The 21,916-nt window shown below is 36.8% G+C and overlaps 1 protein-coding gene across 3 annotated transcripts in view; it reads right to left on the bottom strand.

Moving 5' to 3' along the window:
• HOOK3 (hook microtubule tethering protein 3) overlaps positions 1-21,916 on the bottom strand; it is an 82,336-nt gene that overhangs the window by 36,314 nt on the left and 24,106 nt on the right. For all 3 annotated transcript variants that reach the window (XM_042866193.1, XM_042866192.1, XM_042866194.1), the window contains exons 4-11: positions 19,518-19,568; positions 15,877-16,009; positions 13,683-13,750; positions 9,303-9,365; positions 8,266-8,349; positions 6,376-6,539; positions 4,080-4,220; positions 841-1,042 (exon numbers count right to left, since the gene is read on the bottom strand). In XM_042866193.1, coding sequence (XP_042722127.1) covers positions 841-1,042; positions 4,080-4,220; positions 6,376-6,539; positions 8,266-8,349; positions 9,303-9,365; positions 13,683-13,750; positions 15,877-16,009; positions 19,518-19,568 — 906 coding nt within the window. The remainder of the gene's footprint in view (positions 1-840; positions 1,043-4,079; positions 4,221-6,375; positions 6,540-8,265; positions 8,350-9,302; positions 9,366-13,682; positions 13,751-15,876; positions 16,010-19,517; positions 19,569-21,916) is intronic.

Below are 21,916 nucleotides of genomic sequence, written 5' to 3'. Positions count from 1 at the left end.
GCAGAAAAAGTTTTCAAGTCTCCGGACCACACGTTGTATCAGGGCTTGTAGTTTGTGGTCGCTTTTGTGTTCTTTTTCTGCTGTAAGCTGGCATGTACATGTAAGCATGGTAACATGACCACCCAGAGTATCAGATCAAGCAGAAATACATAGCAGGCACTACCACTCTAACAAACTAGCCTCTGTCTGGCCCTGAAACAACAATCCAAGAATTATGTCACATCAGCGTAGAAGCAGAGAGATTAGCACACCCTCCTTCTTCACAGAAACAGGATCATGTAATGCCTTGTTAAGCAATACAAACAGACGTCCTTCACTCCAAAGAGTGTGCTGATTAAAAATTCTGTACTCTTCTGGGTGCATATAAACAAGGACAGTATATGTCCTTCTCTCTTTAGACAGTATACATCATTCTTCCTTTAGACCTGTATATAACTAGAAATTTCATACGTATCAGACAAACTTGGAAAAAAAAAAGATACTTAAACAAGGGAGTAACTTACCTCAACTGTGGTACATCCCTTGCTGCTGTAAATTTCTAAGTACATAATTTCTAAGTATATCTTAAAGAAGAGGCTGTAACCCAAGCCTTACTACTGAGTTTGAAAAAAATAATTCTCACACCCATTGATTTTTGTAAAGTACAAAGACGTGCGTGCTGACAAACACATTTTACACAGATGTAAGAATTGCAAGAACAGATAAGAAAGGCAATACCTAAAAAACAAGTAAAGAGGTGTTTCTTCATCATTTGTATTTTACTTTCAGGTATCAACTGTGTTACGACAAGGAAGTGTTTAAAAATGCAGATAAATGTTGTGTTGATGATGACTTTCTCACCTGCCTCTTATACGTCTCCAGCTGACTGCGTGCTGCATTGGCCTTCCTTAGCTCCTCTTCCAGGCTTACAGTATTTTGCATGTACGCTGTATTCTTTTCTTCTAAGAGTTTCACTTGCCGACGCAAATCACCCAGGTCTTCTAATTTCTTCTTATAAGATTCCACTTGGCTTTCTAACTTGGCTACTTTATCAGAAGAATGCCTGGAGGGAAAGATTTCTATCAAATTTGTATTCTGAAAATGAAGAAAATCAAATGTCCTGAAGCTTCCTTCATGTTTAGAAGTAATGTAAAAGACATCCCAAGGCATCACAAGTAACACAACGAAGTGATCATATCCTCACACTACCATATATTTTCACTACTAAACTTAATTTCCTTCCACCATCTGCTAATTCAAATAGCTGCTGATGGAAGGTACAATAATACTAAAACTATTATTTGACCACAAGTCTGTACCATCTTGAAGGTCACAGTACACATTTAATGTTTATTCAGTGTGGCCAGCTCCCCAATGAAGCCACATGTGCAAGCTGCACTAATAGCTGAGTTGGTACAAATAATGGAGTCTCAGTCCATCCACTGGTACAGATCAATACAATAATCCTGGTATTCCTGAACGTAGAGGAAGTACACTTTAGAACACCAGCTGAAGCAAAAATCAGTTTTTTTTTTTTTTTTTTTTTTAAAGCCTCCTGCTGGCAGACCAACATAATTTCAGGAATGAAGGTGCTTAGTGTGACTCAGAAGTGAAGTAACACTGGGGAGCAAAAAGACCATTATTACTCAGATTACTAACAAAGAGTTTAAATATGGACTACGTGCTGGAAAGATTAAAGGCAAAAGTTTATAAAAAATAGGATATGATCATCTTCACTGAATCAGTAGGGAAAAACTGCACTGATCATATGGCGGTTTGATAAGGCTGCTTAACAGAAAGAAAAGTAAACTATATAGTGAGGAGAGAGTCAGGATTATGGTTGCTACTTGGAAGTTGCCTGAGGGCTATGGTACACACATTAAGAAATGAACAAGTTAAAATATGTTGGAAGCTGAGAAAGAAAATATTACCCCAAAGCAGTACCACACAAAATCCCAGAAATTAACAGAGTAAAATCTTATGCATTATGACCCCAATTCCCTTCTGAAGTTCAGCAGCAATGGCAACAGTTCTTAAAAACTGTTAGATTTGTATTTTAGAATAGGTCTAAAGTTATTACTGCTAGTTACGAAGGTAGGACAAAGACTATGGCACATCCAAAGTCCAACATCTCCAGCAGTTGAACACCATGTAACAAACTCCTCTGTCTCACAGGATGACAAAATTCAGATAATAGAACCCATAATGAAATTAGAAAAACCTGATGCATGCATCACCAGGAAGACAGTGACCATTCCTTCTCTGCTCCTAACCCCATCCCAGGTTCATTTTACAATTAATTTACATACTCAGCTGCCTAAGAAATCTGGAGAATTCCATGTTGGTGATCAATTTATGAGACACTGGGGCAAGTAAAATCTTCTTAACTCCTCAATAAGGACAGACTCTGGAGCAAGACTTTGTTGTTGAACCTGTGCTTGTGACACTGAAAGAGTATGGAATTGTGCAGTACCACAGGCTCATAACCAACATGAATGACAGAGAACATAAAGATAGATGCTGCTGAAATAAATCCAGTCAATTAGAAGAGTCAGTATTGTAATAAGTCACGTTAGCCTTGTGACAGACAATCTGAATAACTGATGGTAGCAAGAAGACAGCGATAAAGAATTACATTTCACAGCAAAAAGGGGCTGTTCCACTTTATAAACCCCAGCACAGTTGGTTATCACAACTATGGGTTCTAAAATCCAGTGGTAAAAACAGCTGTCACATGTTAATATCATACAGAATTATAGAACAGCTTGGGTTGGAAAGGACCTGAAGGATCATGAATCTCCAACCCCCCTGCCACAGGCAAGGCCACCAACCTCCACATTTAATACTAGACCAGGCTGTCCAGGGCCCCATCCAATCTGGCCTTGAACTACTCTAGGGACAGGGCATCCACAACCTCTCCAGGCAGCCTGCTCCAGCACCTCACCACTCTCACAATAAAGAGCTTCTCTCTGATATCCAACCTAAATTTTCCCTCCTTCAACTTAAAACCATTTCCCCTTCTATTATCCACCCTTCAAAAGAGTTGACTGCCCTTCTGTTTACAGGTTCCCTTTAGGTACTGGAAGGCTGCAATGAGGTCACCCTGCAGCCTTCTCTTCTCCAGGCTGAGCAAGCCCAGCTCCCTCAACCTGTCTTTGTAGGAGAGGTGCTCCAGCCCTCTGATTAACTTAGTGGTCCTTCTCTGGACCCTCTCCAACAGCTCTGTCTTTCTTGTACCGGGGGCCTCAGACTTGGATGCAGTATTCCAGGTGGGGCCTCACGAGGGCAGAGTAGAGAGGGACAATCACCTCCCTGTCCCTGCTGGCCATGCCTCTTCCAGTGGAGTCAAGGATACCAATGGCCTTCCAAGGTGCAAGAGCACACTGCTGGCTCATGTTTAGTTCTTCATCCACCAGGACCCCCAGGTTCTTCTCTTCAGGGCTGCTCTCAAGGACTGCTCCTTCTAGTCTGTATGGATGCCCGGGATTCCTCCGGCCCAAGTCCAAAACCTTGCACTTTGCTGTATTGAACTTCGCTAGATTCACCTGGGCCCACCCTTCAAGCCTGTTGACGTCCCTCTGAATGGCATCCCTTCCTTCCACTATGTCAACTGCACCACTCAGCTTGGTGTCGTCAGCTGAGAGTGCTCAAACTTGCTGAGAGTGCACTCAATTCCATCATCAACGTCACTGATAAAGACGTTAAGGAGCAACAGTCCCAAGACAGACCCCTGGGGGACACCACATGTTATCAGCCTCCACCTGGACACAGAACCATTGACCACCACCCTTTGTCTGCAGCCTGGATTTCTTATCCACCAGGTGGTTCAGCTGTCAAATCCACATCTCTCCAGTGTGGATGATGAGCCAAAGTGCCACCCAAAGTACAAACACAATACCACAAGAGGTCTATCTCCTTCACAAGAATGAACTCCCTTATCATGAAGGGAACAGTAAATGGAGAACAGTCTGCACTCAGAGATCAGTACGTGACTTGTTACAGCCATAAGACAGTATAACATCGCTACATTTGCTAATATTCATTAAGTGCCTAATCAATAGGTAACATTTGTTTAAGCAAAACTGTGGTGGTCTGTGTACCTCAGTACATCTATCTCATCCTTCAGAGATTGAGCTTCCTCTGCCAACGTAGTAAGCTCTTCTGTCTGTTGTCTCAATTCAGCAATTTCCTTCTCCAGTTCTTCACAGCGTATTCTGTAGTCATCTTTGGCAGCTTCTAATCTGTAGAAATAATGTAAAACAGAAAACAATTCCTTAGCTTGACCCACAGTTATCTTTCTTCACCATCTTCTCTATCAGAATACATCTTTAAGATGACATACATAGGAAAGGAAAACAGCACTCTAATGTGCAACATCACATACACACCCAAATGCTAGGCTTATTGGAAAAGGACAGAAGCAGATTGAGTGTTCTGATTATTTTAATTTGATGTCAGTATTTCTATTAGGAACATCACAAGGTTGTGATCTCTTAATAGAAAGACAATCTAACTTTTTTGTCACTGTACTTTTTCAGAAATGGATTTTCAAGCAGAAATTTCCAATCTTTTTCATCTTGAGCTGTACAGAGTTTGAATATGATGACTTTATCCCAGGACTTTATTTAGCTGTTCCAGTTCCATACACTTCCAATAGCATTGACCTGATGTACCATTGCCAGATGTACTATAAATAAAATAAGAATACATAAAAAACACTATGAGGTGTTCTTATTTATTCTTACAGCTTAACTTGTTCTTAAGAATCAAGTAATTTAGCTACATATTTTGACCAGCACATAAAACAGAATAAAATTTCAGGGGTGAACTACTCATCTACAGTATATATAGGCAAAGCTGCATTAACCTGGCAGTGAACAGGGTGTATAACTAAGAGAAATTTTATTAAAGCATTTGAAAGAGTAGAAACAGAAAACAAGTTGCAACATAAAATACTATCCTAATTACGATCCAAAATTAAAATGAAGACAATCCAAAACAAGTACAAGCAAAAAAAGTACTTTGTTAATTAAAGGAATTCAGTAGGAAACCAAAGCAAGTTAACTGTAGCAAGAATAGGGGATAAATATGATCAGTAGGCCAGCTAAGCCAAATACAACAAAGGCTGGAATTTTGATAGTCCCAAACTGTCGAAGGACACAGAGTTAAGTTTGAAATAACAACACCAGACCACACTTCACATCAGTTAAGCTGTACATACTTCTTGTTTGGTTGGGTAGAGCTGGAGAAAGAACACAGACATAAGATAGCAAATACTAAGAAGCGAGAGGAGGTAAAGAACTGAAAGACAGGCTTCAGGTAAAAAAGATTTACAAAGCCCTCCAAAACCTGAAACTAGAGTAACTGGTAATGCAGACATTGAATAAGGGGAGAAAAATCTGTTTAATACAAATAGGAAACAGTCAAAAGGCTCAGGTACTTCACTTCAGTGAATCACTTCAGAGAACAGATATGACTCAGCAGAGTTAAAGGGTTTACACTAACGAGATACCACAGTACTATACCTTCACAGGGTAGACATACAGAAACAAGAAAACACACATTGGCTGCTACAAAAGAGAAATGTTAATTATTTTTCAGGGTACTGGAGGGAGATGATGCATCTGAACACTCAGAAAAAAGTCTTTGCAGGACAAGTGGAAAACACCAAAATAGACAAAAAAGGAAAGTTACTTGACAATTGGCAAAAGTATTTGAAAAACGCAATAGGCAGGAAAACAAAAAAAAAAAAAAGGAGAGAAATATTACAGTTTCAGTCACAAAGGAGAGGGAAAGTATAGCAATAAGTATGAAAAGACAACAGTGAAGTAGACTGCCTTTCCTCAGCATTATAGGCTTAGAGAGGCTGAAAGCAACAGCTGAAAGGATCGGGAAGGACAAATAAGGAGAAACTATTTTTCCACCCAATGAAGAAATGCAAATGAGGAGTTGAGCTCAATACCTCAAAATCTCCATCTCTCAGATATGACATATTTTGTTTTCAGACCTAACAGAAGGACATACTTTGTTGCATAATACTACCACCCACAGTAAACGTTCAGCTAGGAATTTCTATGCCAACATAATAGAATCAGAATGATTTATACAAAGGAAAGCATGCTACCTTTCATCACCACTGATTCTCAAATACTGATGAAATGATTGCTCCCAAACAGTGTAAAACAGTGTAAATGGGGACAGGCAGACAGTATTTCATTATTGTACGCAACTTTTGATACTACAACGTATGAAAAGGTGTATCTTAAAATCTTAAATATCATCAAAAACTTCACAACTGTCATAGTAGCACCAACTCCAATAATTCAGCCAGTGAAAACACAGACATATAGTTATGTCTGTTGTCAGCTACAAACAAGTTACAGGTAATTTCCATACCTGAATGTTTCCTCTTGGAGTTGTTCTAGTTGTGTTTGCAGTTGCAAGTGCCTACGACCAGCAGGGCTGTTGGGATCTTCAATAGAGTCAGATTGATTTAAACGTTCCATCAAAATCTGGTTCTCAGCAAGCAAGCAGCTCTTCTCCTCCTGAAGGGCTGCAACCTGTTTTAATAGTTATGCAAACAGAATAATGGAGCAATCCAACTCTACAGATATATATATATTTTTTGCGTACATTATGAAGTAGTAACACAATCTACAAAAATAAACATCCAGGTTTCACAAATCTCATTTTATAAGATCACAGTGTAACATTAATAGATATTCAATTGGTATGTAATGTAACTAGCATATGCCAGCATTAACAGCATTATCTGCCATTCAAAAATGTAATTCTTAACTGTAGTTCATGAATCCAGTATATCCAAGTCTGCACACTTTACAAACAAGTAAAACTAGCACTTCAGAACAACTTTTAAAACTGACTTCCAAAGGAAACAATGTTTATCAATTCCATAATGGATATCCAAGGAAAGCCTGTATCCTTCCAAAAATTTTTTTTGACCAGCAACTAACTGCTAACAACTGCAATTACTTCAACCTGGAAGACAATCTTAAAGATGACATGGTTTCCAACAGCTCTGTGAAAAAAAGCAGCAGTACAGAAGGAAAGAGCTGCAAACAGAAGCTGAAGCATGAGTTTGAATATTATTAAGCATTGTAAGATCAGCATGTTGAGGAAGAAGGTTAAAGAAGAAATATGAACCTCAACAGAAGGAAACGTTTCAGTATGAGCTTGCATTATTAAATACACCAGCATCAACCACCGAATACAACTCAAGGAATACAACTTCATTAATTCTAAGAGTTACTGAACAGCATGGCAAAAGGCTGAATTATACCCCAAAGGTTTCACTGACAGTGCCTTCCTAGGCTCCCACTTAACCCCTTTCATGTCTTCCAAGCACAATTTACAGGAAGGCTCAATTTAAGCCCACGCACAGCTGGCAGACAAGTGTAAATTGTGTCCACAATTTAAAAGGCAAATCACAGAATCAATCTGTGAAAAGATCTCTACCATCACCAAGCCTAACTGTATACCTACCACCAATACTGCCCATAAAATCACATCCCTAAATACTACATCTACCCTTCCCTTTAACACCTCCAAAGGAAGGTGACTCCACCATGTCACTGGGCAGCCTGTTCCAATGTCTCACTACTCTTTCTGAGAAGAAATGTTTCCTAATATCCAGCCTGAATCTCACCTGGAGCAACTTGATGCCATTCCCTCTTTTTCTATCACTAATGACATGGGAGAAGAGGCTGACCTCCACCTTATCAGCTGGATTTAACTCCATTCACCATCACTCTCTCTGAGCCCAGCCCTTTAGCCAGCTGTTGACCCAGCAGAGATGGTGCATGTCCAAGCCATAAGTGCTGACGTCTGGGTAGACTAGACTACGTTCACAGCCTCTCCCTCACATACCAAGCGGGTGACCCAGTCACAAAAGGAGATTAGGTTGGTGAGTGAGAGTCTGCCTTTTATGAACCCAGTGCTACAGTTGCACTACTTCTAGGAGTTCTGCTTCAGGTGTTGAGCCACACAGCTCAATTCCTTTCTACTGGAATTGAAAAGAAAAAAAAAAGAAAAAGAAAGTTTTGATAGTATTAATCACTTAATAATGGCAATACTGTATCAAAATGAGGGAAAGTGAATTTCATTCTGTTCACACAAGTAAAGCAAAGTAATAAAAGTGCAAAAACATTATCATGCAATTTTCTTTTCCCTTTTAAAAATTCCTAGGACTACTTGTCTTAAGAAGTTTAAAAATTAACACATTTTTATCTCCATTATTATTAAAGAGGCACAATACAGAAAACTCACCTGCATATCTAACTCATGACATCTTTGGGCAATTTCTTCTTTTGTTGACAGTGCTTCATTCAATTCTTCCGTAGTTTTCTTCAGCTACCATAAGCAACAAAAATTTTTAGTTTCATAACTCTCTGTAAAGTGAGTAGAAAAATTCTGAACTACATCACTATAAAATTATTTTAACTTAAGGTAACATGTTACATTTTTTGAAGGTAAGGCAAACTTGCTCTTATAAAGGAACAAAGAAGCAGATGTGAACACTATTTAATTTGCACGACAGAAGTAACTTACTTAAGAGAGCATTACAATAATCACATTTAGTCTAGGAATAGCATCTGAAAACCCTGAGGAACTTTTCAACTCTGTACATGAAAAAACTGTCAATACCACTTTTCTTTACGGATACAAAGAGTGGATAATTTCAGTTTTTAAACCTACTTTTTAAAATACACAAAGGGTTGGAAGGTGGAATACAGGCAACGGACAACTAGGGTAAAATCTCTTTAGTCACTTGGAAGCCCGCTTAATAAGAATACAATTAACATGGTGATGGAGAATCCAAATATCTTCTGAAAAAAAGGACTGAACCTTACAAGCAGTGCAAAATATTCACATATTCCTCTTTACGGATTTCATTTCCAAAGTTGCATAATCATCTAAGCTTGTACATGAACACTGATAACATGAAAGGCAGCTACAAGAAAACTAGCCTGATTTGTTTATTTATATGAAAATACAGGTATCTATTACTAAAAATGATGCATTTTAGATTAGCTTTCTATTTCTTTTTTTTCTCCAAACATGAACATCGTATTTTACTTTTTCAAGTTTATTTGTACTGGAACTGAAATTTTCTCTGCAAAATAAGAATATTTGATTTATAAAGCAAGATAATTCAAAATACTAAAGCTTAATTTTCCACTCCTTATGTTAATTTCCCACAAAGGCCTTTCATGATTAGATAAAGACAAGCTTCTTAATAAGTCAAGATGACTGGGCACTGATGCTCTAAGATTGAAAGAGAAGAAAAATCTAATCTTAGATACCTGTCGATCAAGGTCAACGTAAGCATCATCTCCAACAGAGACAGGAGACTCTTTACTCATCAACTGCAATTAGATTACAGTGGATTAGAAAAAGCAAATATTTACTTTTAAGCCAAGCTTTAGTAAAATACTGAGATGATTTTAACTTCTGTGAGCTTCATTCTGACAACTGAAGTTTTCTACTTTGTTTTTATGTATGTCATCCAGAAATAATTACTGAAATATTCTCAGTAGAATTTAAAGATATATAAAATAAATATTACATCATGTCCTTTTTCCTATATTAAAGCACATTTTCATCTACAGTGTAATCTATGGGGTGCTTTGCATAACACTAGCATGCACCTGCAGAACATTTTCTGAAGTGGCACTGGAATGATTGCAGCTACCAACATATTCTCTGCCAGTGGTTTTCATTTTTTGATCATTTGGAAGCTCATATGAATTTATTCAGTTAGTTAACTAAATTTAGGGCTAAGTCTAACTCAACCAATCATGCAAAACAGTGAGAAAGTTCCTGTGTTTTGAAGTTTTACACAATTTGCAATATATAAACTATATAAAATATATAAAAAACTATATAAAATATATTTTAAAAATTTTTATATATATATAAATATTTAAATCAATAATTTCTAAAAATACTATTCTTGAGAACAAGAAATAAAATTGCTTTTATGATGACAAATGGGAGGAGGGAAGTCTTCTAAATTAAGTGATATGTATTAGTGAAAGAAAAAAAACAACCCGATAATAAAGGAAGGTTTCTTTCTAGCCCCTCAAGGTCTTTACAAGTAGTTAGAAGTCAATTCAAATGTAACACAAACTATAGCCCTAGGACCTTCTCCCACACAAGTGCAGAAAATATGTTAGGGTTATTATTATTACCACTGAAATTGTGATCAGCTCTCTAAGACCTGCACTGTAATTAACAAGAAAGCACTGCAGAAACAAAATTTCTGCAGACACGCATGATATGTTTTACTACTTCTAAGCACCATTCAAAAAAGTCACAAAAGAAAGAAGCCGAATTCAACTGAAATCAGGACAAGAGTCCTTTCTTGCCATATTCTCAGGGCCTCCTGCCCAGCTAGCTGCTCCTGCCAGAGAAAGAGCTTCCTTTATTCCTTTACTCCTGCCAGAAACCCGAGCTTTTGCATTAGTCTCCATTGGCAAAGTTTCTCTGGTACACAGCACAGAGCTTGTGTTTTCTCTGCATCCTTTCTGTTTGTACCACCATGTGCAAGTGCAAATCTCCGTTTGACATTTATGCTACTCAAATATTTATACACTTACATTTCTCTCCATTTCTCCATCTCCCTACTTGGGATTTAGATGCATGCTATATGTTTAAATTCATCAGATAACCATGACCATGTTTGTTGCTAGTTGCTTAATTCTTTCCCTTTTGTCGATGCATTTACAGTGATAATCTACCCTGACATGAAACTCTCCACAAAATTCAGATTCTCTAGAATTGAAATTAGAAAGTCCCTAGCCTCAGAGTTCTCCTGAAAAATGAAGACACACCTTCTTCAATATCACAGAGGCTCTCTTCTTAGTGATGTAATATATAGTTTAATTACATCATCTATCTAGCAACTGTCTAAATGGCTTTTTAGACGACTAATAGGAATGTCAAGACTAACCAAATGCTCTTTACCTTGTTCCAGATCCAACATCACTGTTCACACATTCCCTCCATATCCCAGACAATGTCAGTACTATACTTTAAGCCTTTAAATTCTTTCCAGCTGGCAGCTCCCAAGCTGTGCACCACTTGTAAGGGACAGTAGTATGCCCCAACATCCAGCATGTAATTTCTGACCACAGTACAACTTCCTTCTCAGAATTTCAGTTTAATGAGCTCTTCCCAAAACAAACACAGGAGCAATGCAATAGCCTGTACAACTTACTAGAGGTTACCCTGGTATTTCTGCTTTCTGTAGATTACTGTCAAAGAAGCAAGCTGCAGCCAGTAAACATAATGCCTTTATTCTTCAGTGGGTTTTGCCATTTATCTTATGACTTCCTACACTTGAGAGATATTAGCAGAAAAAAAAAATCACAGTATGTCTGAGGTTGGCATGGGTTCCATCTGCTCCAATCCCTGCTCAAGCTGAAGTGCTTTACAGTGAAAAAGAACAGTCTACTTAAGTCCTTGGCAGAGCAATTAATATTTATTTCTTACCCCCCCTCCCATCTAGTTTAAATGCTATTAAATAATAAAATGCTATTTTTTCCATTTAAGCCCAGTATTTTCTTTCCCCATGAGGAAAAAAAAAGGATGGCAGATTTTTTTTCAAAATTGTTTTCATACTAAGATCATTTATGAAAACCACTGAAGTATCAAAAGGCATTTATACATAAAAATGAATTACATAATACATTAGTAAAGCGTAGAGAAGTCTTTTTAGATACCTAATATAGAAGAAAGAGCAACTGCTTGTCAAGTACTTTGAAATGTTTGGATTTGATGACATATCAACTTTTCAGCTATGCATATATAGCTGCTCTCCCAGGCACCTCACTTTGGTTTCTCCTACACACTGCCTAGTCCAAGTCATTTAGATTCTTAAAGCTGTTGTAAAGAAATAGAAAAACTCCTTAAATACAATGAAGTATCACTCCTCCAAAGTCAAAGGCTGCAGAAGCAGCCCTGAAAGGTCTCCTTAGATCTAAACTCTTGTTTTCGAGGATGCTTGCTGACCTCCTTAGTAAAGCACCCTCCTCTGGTAAAGATCCTCCTCACTTGCTTCTGAATACCTTACATTCTAACCATCTTATTTTTTGGAAGACAACATTAAAATCACTCAGATCTACCCTAGTCCAGAATAGTAAGTTCTGATCTTGATTCAATGAATTTCACGTGTGTGGAAGAGGAACAGATCCTCATGTTATTTCTCCCCACTTCTGGTTGCTATATCTAAGAAAGGCCACAAATGCCATACAGGTTCAATGCCTACTCATCAAATGGCAAAACTATTGACTGCTTCAGATCCAGCTATTTTATCACACTAAGTTGGTATCCAGGAGATTTTTCAGAGAAGGAGTGAAGATGAAGGAGTATTTTCTATTTTAAGGCACGCAGGATAAAGTGATGCTGAAAGCCATGTTTAATGAAAGATGATATGAGAAAATCCACCAAAATGTTACCTCACAGTTTAGGGGGAAAAAAAAAAAACAACCTGCAAAATTCAAGCAAACTAGTTGCCTGCTCTTGGCAGCACTGACCAGAAGATGATTTTGCAACAGGATTCTTTTGACAGCATTTCAGAAACACTGTCTGCAATACTATATATATATCTAGGATTGTGTGCAATATATATAAATATATACATATATATACACTATATATATGTGAGTTCACGAACAGCCAACTAGAAGACTACAATGACACAGCATTGATTGAAGTAATAATTGTGGGTGGAGTTCCCTTAGGCCAAGTGAGCATTCTTCCTTTCTTTAAGCAATAAAGAAAAGTCAAATAGCTCAAGAGTTCAATGTGGAATGTAGTTTCTCTCATTCATGCTCAAGATGAAATGTTATTACCAAGATTCCTGCTTCTCTGAGTTGCCTTCCAAGCAGTAAACCTGCATGCACGAAGACTGATAGGCACTTCAGACACACAAGAAGTCATTCAAGAGCTTCATGGCAACAGTGGTCATACTCTGGTTTACTTTACTTCTCTGATGTGCCTAATGCAATTCACCAGTGACAGCTAACTATGAAATACTTCCCCATGGACAGCACCTCTTCAGCTTGATAAGAAGAACCACTGCAGTCTCAGAAACAAAGTTTCCAACAGCACTTTTACAAGATATACAAGTTACAAGACTATAGAACATTTGCCAGAATGTAAAAAGGTGCCTCACAAATACCTCCATTAACCTATCCACAATACTACATCCAACAAAAGAATACTTGGCTAAACACTTATCTTCCTTTTCTTGTCCAGTAAAGAAAACATTAACAGTTCATGGAGTTCTTCAACTACAAAGTAGAAATTTTTAAAAAAATTTACAGTACTGGCTTCTCATATAAAATCTAGCGCACTTCAGGAGACATGGGGTAGGAAAAATAAAGGAAAGAGAACCCAGGATCAAAAATATCTAGAAGTTTCAATCTTCTAGATTTAAAGAAAAGTGGGACATTCAAGCAGAGTTCCATGACATAAAGCATACTTAAATAGCTTTTTCATGAAAAATTGAGAAGATATTTTTCAAAGTAAAATGGCAAAATCTGCACTTGTTACATTTACTTAGAACTGTTTTTTTTTTGTTTTTTTGTTTTTTGTTTTTTGTTTTTTTAATGAAAAAGTATACTTTTCTAATATACTGAAAAGCTGAACTTTTACACACTGTAGACACTCCAGCATACCTCTTGAATTGCTGCCATGACCATATGTTGAACCGATTCTTCCATCATCATTATGGTCTGTATGTACTCTGAAAAAGAAAAAAAAAGAGCATTCTGGAATGTTATATACAAAACATGAGGTTGGAAGTTGCATTCCCCCTACAAAATGACTAGATGCCAGAGATTACACTGAAATGCATAAACGCTGTTCAAGTGTTGCCACAAAAAATTAAATAAGATTTTATCAGGAAATCTGATCAGACAAGCCCAGGCTATGCATCAATGAAATAAACTATGTAATTATCATCCACATTATTCCTTCTTGTATTTCACATGATTCAGGCTATAAAAGTACCTAATGTGAAAAGAGACTGTCCTTTTCTGCAGATTAAGATTAGTGTCCTTTCTACATCCTTATTTCAAGTCATTTTCATTTCCATTCTTAGTTTGCGTTTTTATTTGTTATATCACAAATAAAGTCCTTCCCCCCTCCCCCCCCCCCCCCCCTATTTTCCCCCCCTCCCCTGTAAGTTCATGTGAGCTACATGATAAGTACTTCTGCAAGATGTGGCAGTGGCAGTACAACATCTGATGTTTAGACCAAGTCAACAGATTTATGACTTGCCCAGTATGATACTGCTTCCAATCAGACATGATTGAGGAGCCCTGGAGCATATCCAGGGAAGGGCAACAAAACTGGTGAGGGGTCTGGAGCAAAAGTCTTATGAGGAGTGGCTGAGGGAGCTGGGATTGGCCTCTTCTCCCAGGCAACAAACAGGACCCGAGAAAATGGCAGCAAATTGTACCAGAGGAGATTTAGATTAGACATAAGGGAAAATCTTTTCGTCTCAGAGAGTGGTCAGGCACTGGAATGGCTGCCCAGGGAGGTGGTGGAGTCACCGTCCCTGGCAGTGCTCAAGAGGCGCCTGGATGAGAAGCTGCGAGATAGGGCTTAGTGCTTGTGGTAGCAGCGGTAATGAGAAGATGGTTGGACTTAGGTGATCTTGTAGGTTGTTTCCAACCTTGCGATTCTATGATGATCTATACACAATACATTCTTCAATTCAATTCTTTTTCTTCAAAAGCATTCTCTAATGATCTGCTGAAGTGGGAGATACTGGGGATAAGTATCTCAAAGTGATCGATTACATAATGCCAAACCTCATACAAAATACATATAACTAGACTGCTCAGATATTTTTTATAGTATGTTTCTAATGTTCAGACTGACAGAGCAAAAGAATTCAGTAATAAAACATCTCACTCAAGTGTGCCAAATAATCACTAAAAGGGAGAAAGAGAATCCTACATAAGACAGAGAGGACAGACGGCCTAATACAGAGTTATTTATATATTTGTTGAAGAAAATTAATCTACTTTAATTAATAAGAAAGCCAGATTGTCTCTTCATCAAAAGAACAATAAAAACAATTTCAGATTAGAGAGTAAAGTGATTTAGACACCTCAGAAAACTGAAACAGGTAAATCAGTTCAGAAAGCTAAGATGCACCACCATACAAAAAGACAAAAGGGTCTGAAAGCCCACCTGCCATTTTGGCAGAAAGGAAACTGCAATGGCTTAAATCACAAAGAGGCAAATTTTTCTGCAACTTTGATGTAAATACTTAAACATAATTTTATTTATCCACCTATTTTATACACGTGTTTCCATGCTTCTCATTTTAAATGTTAGGAATAAACTGTAGTTTTTTGTTGTCTTATACTGGCTTAATTTAAGTGCAATTTAGGGTAGTTAGACAACAAATACATAATGCACCAAAGCACATGGCAAGTTTAGAGCAAGAAACTTGAGTCAAGAACTGCTGCCTGCACAGTCCACCACATCCTCTGCAGCATCTGCAGTAAAGTGAATGGGTTCCCATTTTAACTGTGCAGGTGAGATAGACAGCTGGTAACATAAGAGACAAGAGAATCAAAATTGTCTTTCAGAGATGGACCAAGAATTTGCGGTTCTTGGCTCAACAAATCAAACTTGAAAATACGTATGTGCAGCAAAACCTGCTCCACAGTTTGAGAATGCAAAGCCAGCGAAACTCAGAACAGAGGTTATCTGAAAGACAAAATAATGTTATCTTTGACAATATTAATTTGTCTCTAATGGCAGCCTAAGAAACATCATTTTCCCCTAAGTGATTACACAATGAGCTGGTTTTTCATTCAGTGTCTGGAAGCAAACATTTTCAAACCTTAGTACCTTGCTTCTGTTCACAATTCACAGCACATCCCAGAATAAGCTGAAGCATTCTTCCAAGCTCTGCAGCATCAGCATGCTCTCCAATTAAGTTAACATCAGGAAGGGTGAAGTCATTTATCTGTTGCCCTAGAATCTGTATAAAGACCCAGTACACGTCTGTATCAATAGACATACATACGCATAAACTTTAACATACAAAGATGATTCAGAATCAACAGGAAGTGCTCACTTTTCACTTCAGTGTAGTATTCAATCTACCCTTAAAACAAACTAAATTGAGTAATGCCAGCTTATATAACAGATCTTTGAGTATTAAACCATCTGTAATCTTTGGTACTACCAATATTTGGCAGAACACAAACCTGTGCCAACTAATAATAAACTACTCATTATAAACTTTGTAAGATTTGTTTATTCTGGATAAGAAAGTAACAAAAGCAGTCTCAAAAGATGATCCACCATTACATTTATCTTTTGAGCTAGCATGAAACGCTTCACACTAGTCTCATATTTCATCCCACTGGAAAGCTGAAATTAAAACGTTTCACTTATGCAAAATGTATCTAGCAGTGATGGATGACAAATATGAGACTATAAAACACTTGATCACTCAGTCCCACACTTCCAGTAAATTCAACCATATTTAGCAAGTCCTAGAGCTGAAAAAGCTGGTCTAATGGGAAAGAATTTGAGGTAGCAGTATAACATATAATTAAACAACCCACACACAGAAATACAAAAAACCCATCCTGAAAAACATAAGAAAGAAAACATGTGACTTATAATTAACGTAATTTGATTTATAATTAAGAAGGATTTACATTAATGATTGTCAGTAGAAGGAATTAAATAATTCTGCTGGATTTCAAAGAGCTTTCAGGGAGCTGAAAATATGAATATGAAATGTGGAATCAAATGTATCTCTGACACGTTAATTGCAGATAAAAAGAAACTGTCATTTCTTAAGCAGAGAGAAATAAAGAAACAATGGAGGGGATCAGTCTCTTGTTTGCTGAATGCTCATTCAGACTTTAACATTCAAGGAAAAAAAAAAACAACCATAAAACAACAGAAAAGCAGGTACAGGTATGTATTTAAAAAAAATCCTAATACATTTATATGAAGAATACAAAGAATTCAAGCCATCAAGAAGTTTGCCAGGGCTATGCCTTACATATTTGCTGTGGCTAGGTTTGTTCTTGTTTTGTTTGGTTTTTCTGGTCTTCTTTTTAATTTTTCTTATTAATTTTTTAAAAATTATTATTCTTAACAGCTTTCTCAAAGCATGAGCACCAGCACAACTAAAAGCTCTGCATACTGGAAAGAATGCATGAATTGTATCAAAATACTTTCTTTAGGTCATTCTAGTGAGAAAACAAGAATTCTATGAACACATCAAACACAAAAATATTACCACTGTATTTAGACTGCAATAACATAGTAAAACACAATATTATTTGAATGATTTAAGCCTAGTATGTGTTTACGTGCTCATATGTATTCCCTGAATTTCTTTCAAATGCAGTGCCAAATTTAACAATAATATAACTGCTTTATGCTTAATGACAATATAATTGCTGTTGAGAAATGGTGCAGGGACAAAGCATATCAGCAAAAACCATAACGAAACATGGGAACTGAGCATAAAAATAGAGAATTCTGCAATAAACATGAGATAAGTTATACAGCAATAACAATGAAATAACAACCAAATCTCAAATAAATATCTTAAGAGGGGAAAATGCTCCTTCCTCCACTTATTCAAAAAAAAAAAAAAAAAGTATGAAAGACTTCTACAAAGAGAATGAAAGTTTCCATATGAGAGCAGTAGAGCCCTGCAGCTAAATTACTGGGGCATCACAAAGCATGCAAGTCATAAACAAGTACCTTTGGCTTCTTGCTCTTCCATGCCACATGTGACAAAGAGAGCAATGCATAATTGCTATAGAAAGACTGCCCTGCTTGCTGTGGTATTATTTTTTTTATTTATTCTAAAAATGTACATATTGTGTTTTCAAATCTTTTCACTACATCAGGCAAAATTCATATATATTCACATTCACATGTACGCTGTGGAGAAGGTGCCTGATAGGAGGAGGAAATCAGGTTAATGAAAATATAAAGGATTTGTTGTAAAATCCAGATTGTGTCCACTATCACTACTAACATTGCATCAGGAGAAGAAAAGCAAACAAAAAATCTAGTCAAACCTACTTTAAGAACTTAATCTAAATCAGGTCAAAAATTGGTGACCTATTGAAGCAGTAAAGTTTTCAAGAACTTAATCATCCTGTCTTCCCATCACCCAAAAAGAAACTGACATCACTTTGACACAGTAATATTAAGTTTCTGTAACAAAGAACTTCTTTCTTTCCTCCTAAAATGATCTGCTGTGAGGACTTTGCTTTCTGAGACCTGCACTGTCTGGCATGGACCCATGCTGTAGCAGATTTTGAAGAAAAGTGGCTCACAGGAGACCACATGGTGTGAGAGGCATACCAGGCTGAAGCAGATGAAAAGCATGAGGAGGAAGAGGCATGTGACAGGGCAGAGCATCATGGACTGACCACAACTCCACTTCCTGTGCCTCTATGCCGGTTAGGGCAGAGGAACATACAACTGAGATGGAAGTAGAGCCTAGGAAGCCAGGAGACAGGAGGAAAATGCTTTTGGTTTCCTCTTCATTCTCACTGCTCTACATTGTTATTAATTGGTAATAAATCACATTAATTTTAGCCAAGCTGAGCCTGTTTGACTGTGATGGTAATTGCTGAGTGATCTCCTTCTCCTTATCTCAAACTGTTAGCTTTTTTCGTGGTATTTTCTCCCCTTGCTCTTCTGGGCAGGGGGAGTAATAAGAGCAGCTTGGTGGGCACCTCGCAGCCAGGCAAGGTCAGCTTATCACACAACCAATTTTTCATAATTAATTTAGAGCCTGAATATGAACTTATCAGCCTAAGTTCTCTCTCTCAAAATCTATTAATTTTTAAAGACTTAGTTTTTTAACTAATACCTTCCTTACCAAAGTATTCACAAGTAGCTAACAGTGGGTTTTTCCTTATTTTTGGATGTATAAATTAAGGATTTTACATAGTAGTCTGTACTGAACAATTTGCTTCAAAATATCACTGAAGCAAAAAGTAAAATTTAACTGAAGATTCACCACTGAAAAATATTTTATTGTTTCTTCTCTGGAGCAATTCATTCTGATTTTGCTAACAGAGAACACAATGGGCTGACTCCACTATCTCAGGATTAAGATATTTCATTAACAACTGTAATGCAAGCTGATGCTAGAAATGTTTTTTCATTTCTCTCCTCAAGGAAAGAAAAAAAAAGCAAGAGGTAGTCTCTAACTGTAACAGAGATAATATCAGAACTACTTTTTAAGACCAACACTGGAAGAGTCAAAGACATCTACTGTTTTATGACAAGACTTCCAAGTCAGATTGCTCTGAAAGCTCTTAAAGTGACAAATAAAGCAGGCTTACACCTCAGGAGAAGCAATGACACATAATGTACATCAAACATTTTGAAAGATAAAGTCAGAACTCAATGCATCCATAATATAGTTTACATTAACCAAACTGAATTAAACATGTAACAGAAAGAACACAAAAATTACACTGAACTGTTCTTACCTCATGGTTGTAATCCAATATCCCTTTTAAAATTTTCTTCAGGTTGCTTACCTATTCGTCAAGAAGAAGAGAATGTAGTAAGTGCAAACAGTAAATCACAGAGACAGAATCATAAAAGAGGCAATCACAGAACAATCATGCAAAAGAATTGTACAATCACCTCTTTGCATTATAAAATTGTTTAAACATCTTCAGATAGAACTAAGGAAATTACGCAGCATTCCCTTGTGATCAGACTGCCATCTGATCACAAATCTTTATGAATATATAGAACGTATTTAAGTTTATGAAAAGTAACAGTCTTAGACAGTCTTTAGATTAGATTCTGAAGCATGAATCTTCCTTTGAATACTTGATTGTCTTAGTATACTTTTGTTTTTGTGTAAATTGAAAAAAATCCTCTTTCTTTTCTTTAAGTACTTCATGGTCTAATTTCTGTAGAGGTAAACCTCTCCTTCCAAACCAGTATCAGTTACTGCTCAATACCATCCTTTGTTTAAAACATACGTAAGCCTAATTTATTAGTGTTCTCATTAATTATTCCTCCCAGTTCTTTAATTTGTATTTGTTTCTCCTTTTAATGCAGTTCCTAACAATCAAATGTCTGCTTTACACTACAAAGGCAAAATTTACACTTCTCAGCTATGCCTCCAGTGTCACACAAAGATAGCTTCTGTTCCATCTGCAAAACCAAAGGCATCAGTTACATATCTCTTGTTGTACAGAATCTACGCTACAATTCTTCATTATTGAAGTCTTTCAGCCCTCTTTTTGGCAAAAACTCACTTAGATCAAGTACTGTAGATTGTGAAGAAAGCCATAAAAATTGACAATTGATCTCATAGGTGACGTTTAAAAAATATATATATTTTTGAAGTAATTTGTATAGATTCCAAGAATGTCCAACTATATAAACTTAGATAACAGAAGCAGTGCATTATTTCCTGTGATAGGAAGTCTACAAACAGGTTCTGTAAAGACTGAGCGGAAATGAGAGGGTGGCTAGAGAACTGAATAATCACATCCCAATTCTATTCATCTTATCTTAGACATGAGTAGCATAAGAATCAGGATTCACAAACTCCTCTTGCTGACAACAGTACCCACAGTGCCGAACTGTGAGACTGTAACGGAGGAAGAAAAATGAAAACATATCAAACCTCAACTGCAATTACTTTTATATTCTTGAATATATTCTGAAATATCCAATAAAGAACTTTTGTCAGTGGATTGAATCTATCTTCCAAAAGATCTGAGAAAACACTATGGAACACAGTTTGGAGACACGATACTGAAATCCAGGGAATATATTTTCTATGGAAAACTTGAGAATGAAATAGGCTACACATGATAACACAAAACATCTATTAGCACCAAAGAAATCATCGTCATATCTCCAGAGCTATGAACAATTATAGCTAAAGACTACAAGAGATTTAAGATTTTAAAGAAATACAAATTATTTAATTTTTATGTCAAATCACCACATTGAATACGGCACCGATTGGAATAATAATTTTCAAACTTGATTCATTAATATCTTCCAGTTTGTAGTTTACCTGAGTCTGCTGCAGAAAGTGCCAGAGAAACCCAAGGGCCATGTTGCAGAATTTAAGTCCAGTTTACCGAAGAGAACACTGTGAGGAACCTTGAACTTGAACATAATCCCAGAAATGAGAAACAAAATGGAATGCCCTACCCTAGAAAATACTTGCTTTCCCCTTTTCCAGTGAGCTTTGTTTGAATTAATACCTTTAAGACATTTTATCTTCCTCCATATTACTTTCATAGAGTTTAATTCTGTGATGATGTAACAAAATCAGTATTCATCAAAATCTGTCATGAATACTACTGTATATGACAGCATCTTCAGAAAAAGAAAACAAAATGAAAAAAATGTTGTATTTGAGGTCCCACTTTATTCCACTGTCAATTAAGAGTATCAAGATAATTTGCTTTCAGGAGTTAACTACATCATCTTTGTACCAGGCAGACAATCAGACAATTATAAAGCTAAAGGAGCTTCTTTATAGACTGGCTTGAACTTAACAATAATCTTCAGTACTGCTAGGGGAATTCTCTCTTTTGATTTCATTTTACTTGTCTGCAGTGAATACGCTTAGATGGTCCTACTGCCAGAGGCAGAGAATCAACAGCAAACCACCACAAACGCCTTCTGTTTTGAGATTCAACTCCGACAATCTTTTAACACTTGCCAGACCATAGCATAACCTCTAAGAAAGATTTCAAACAGAGATGAGTGAAAATGAGCAACAGAGTAATAGAGAAAAGCAAAGGAAAGCATTAGAGATTATTAATTCTAGAATTCTAGCAAGTGATGGTTTTTAAGTTTTTCTTCTTTCCTCTTTTTTTCTTAAGGACAAAGAAGAATAACTACA

The sequence above is a fragment of the Lagopus leucura genome, unplaced genomic scaffold, assembly GCF_019238085.1.
Source record: "Lagopus leucura isolate 7727_CA_CO unplaced genomic scaffold, USGS_WTPT01 Super-Scaffold_810, whole genome shotgun sequence".
Classification (NCBI taxonomy): domain Eukaryota; kingdom Metazoa; phylum Chordata; class Aves; order Galliformes; family Phasianidae; genus Lagopus; species Lagopus leucura.
Note: the sequence above shows the minus strand (reverse complement) of the source record. Positions and strands in the feature narration are given on the sequence as shown.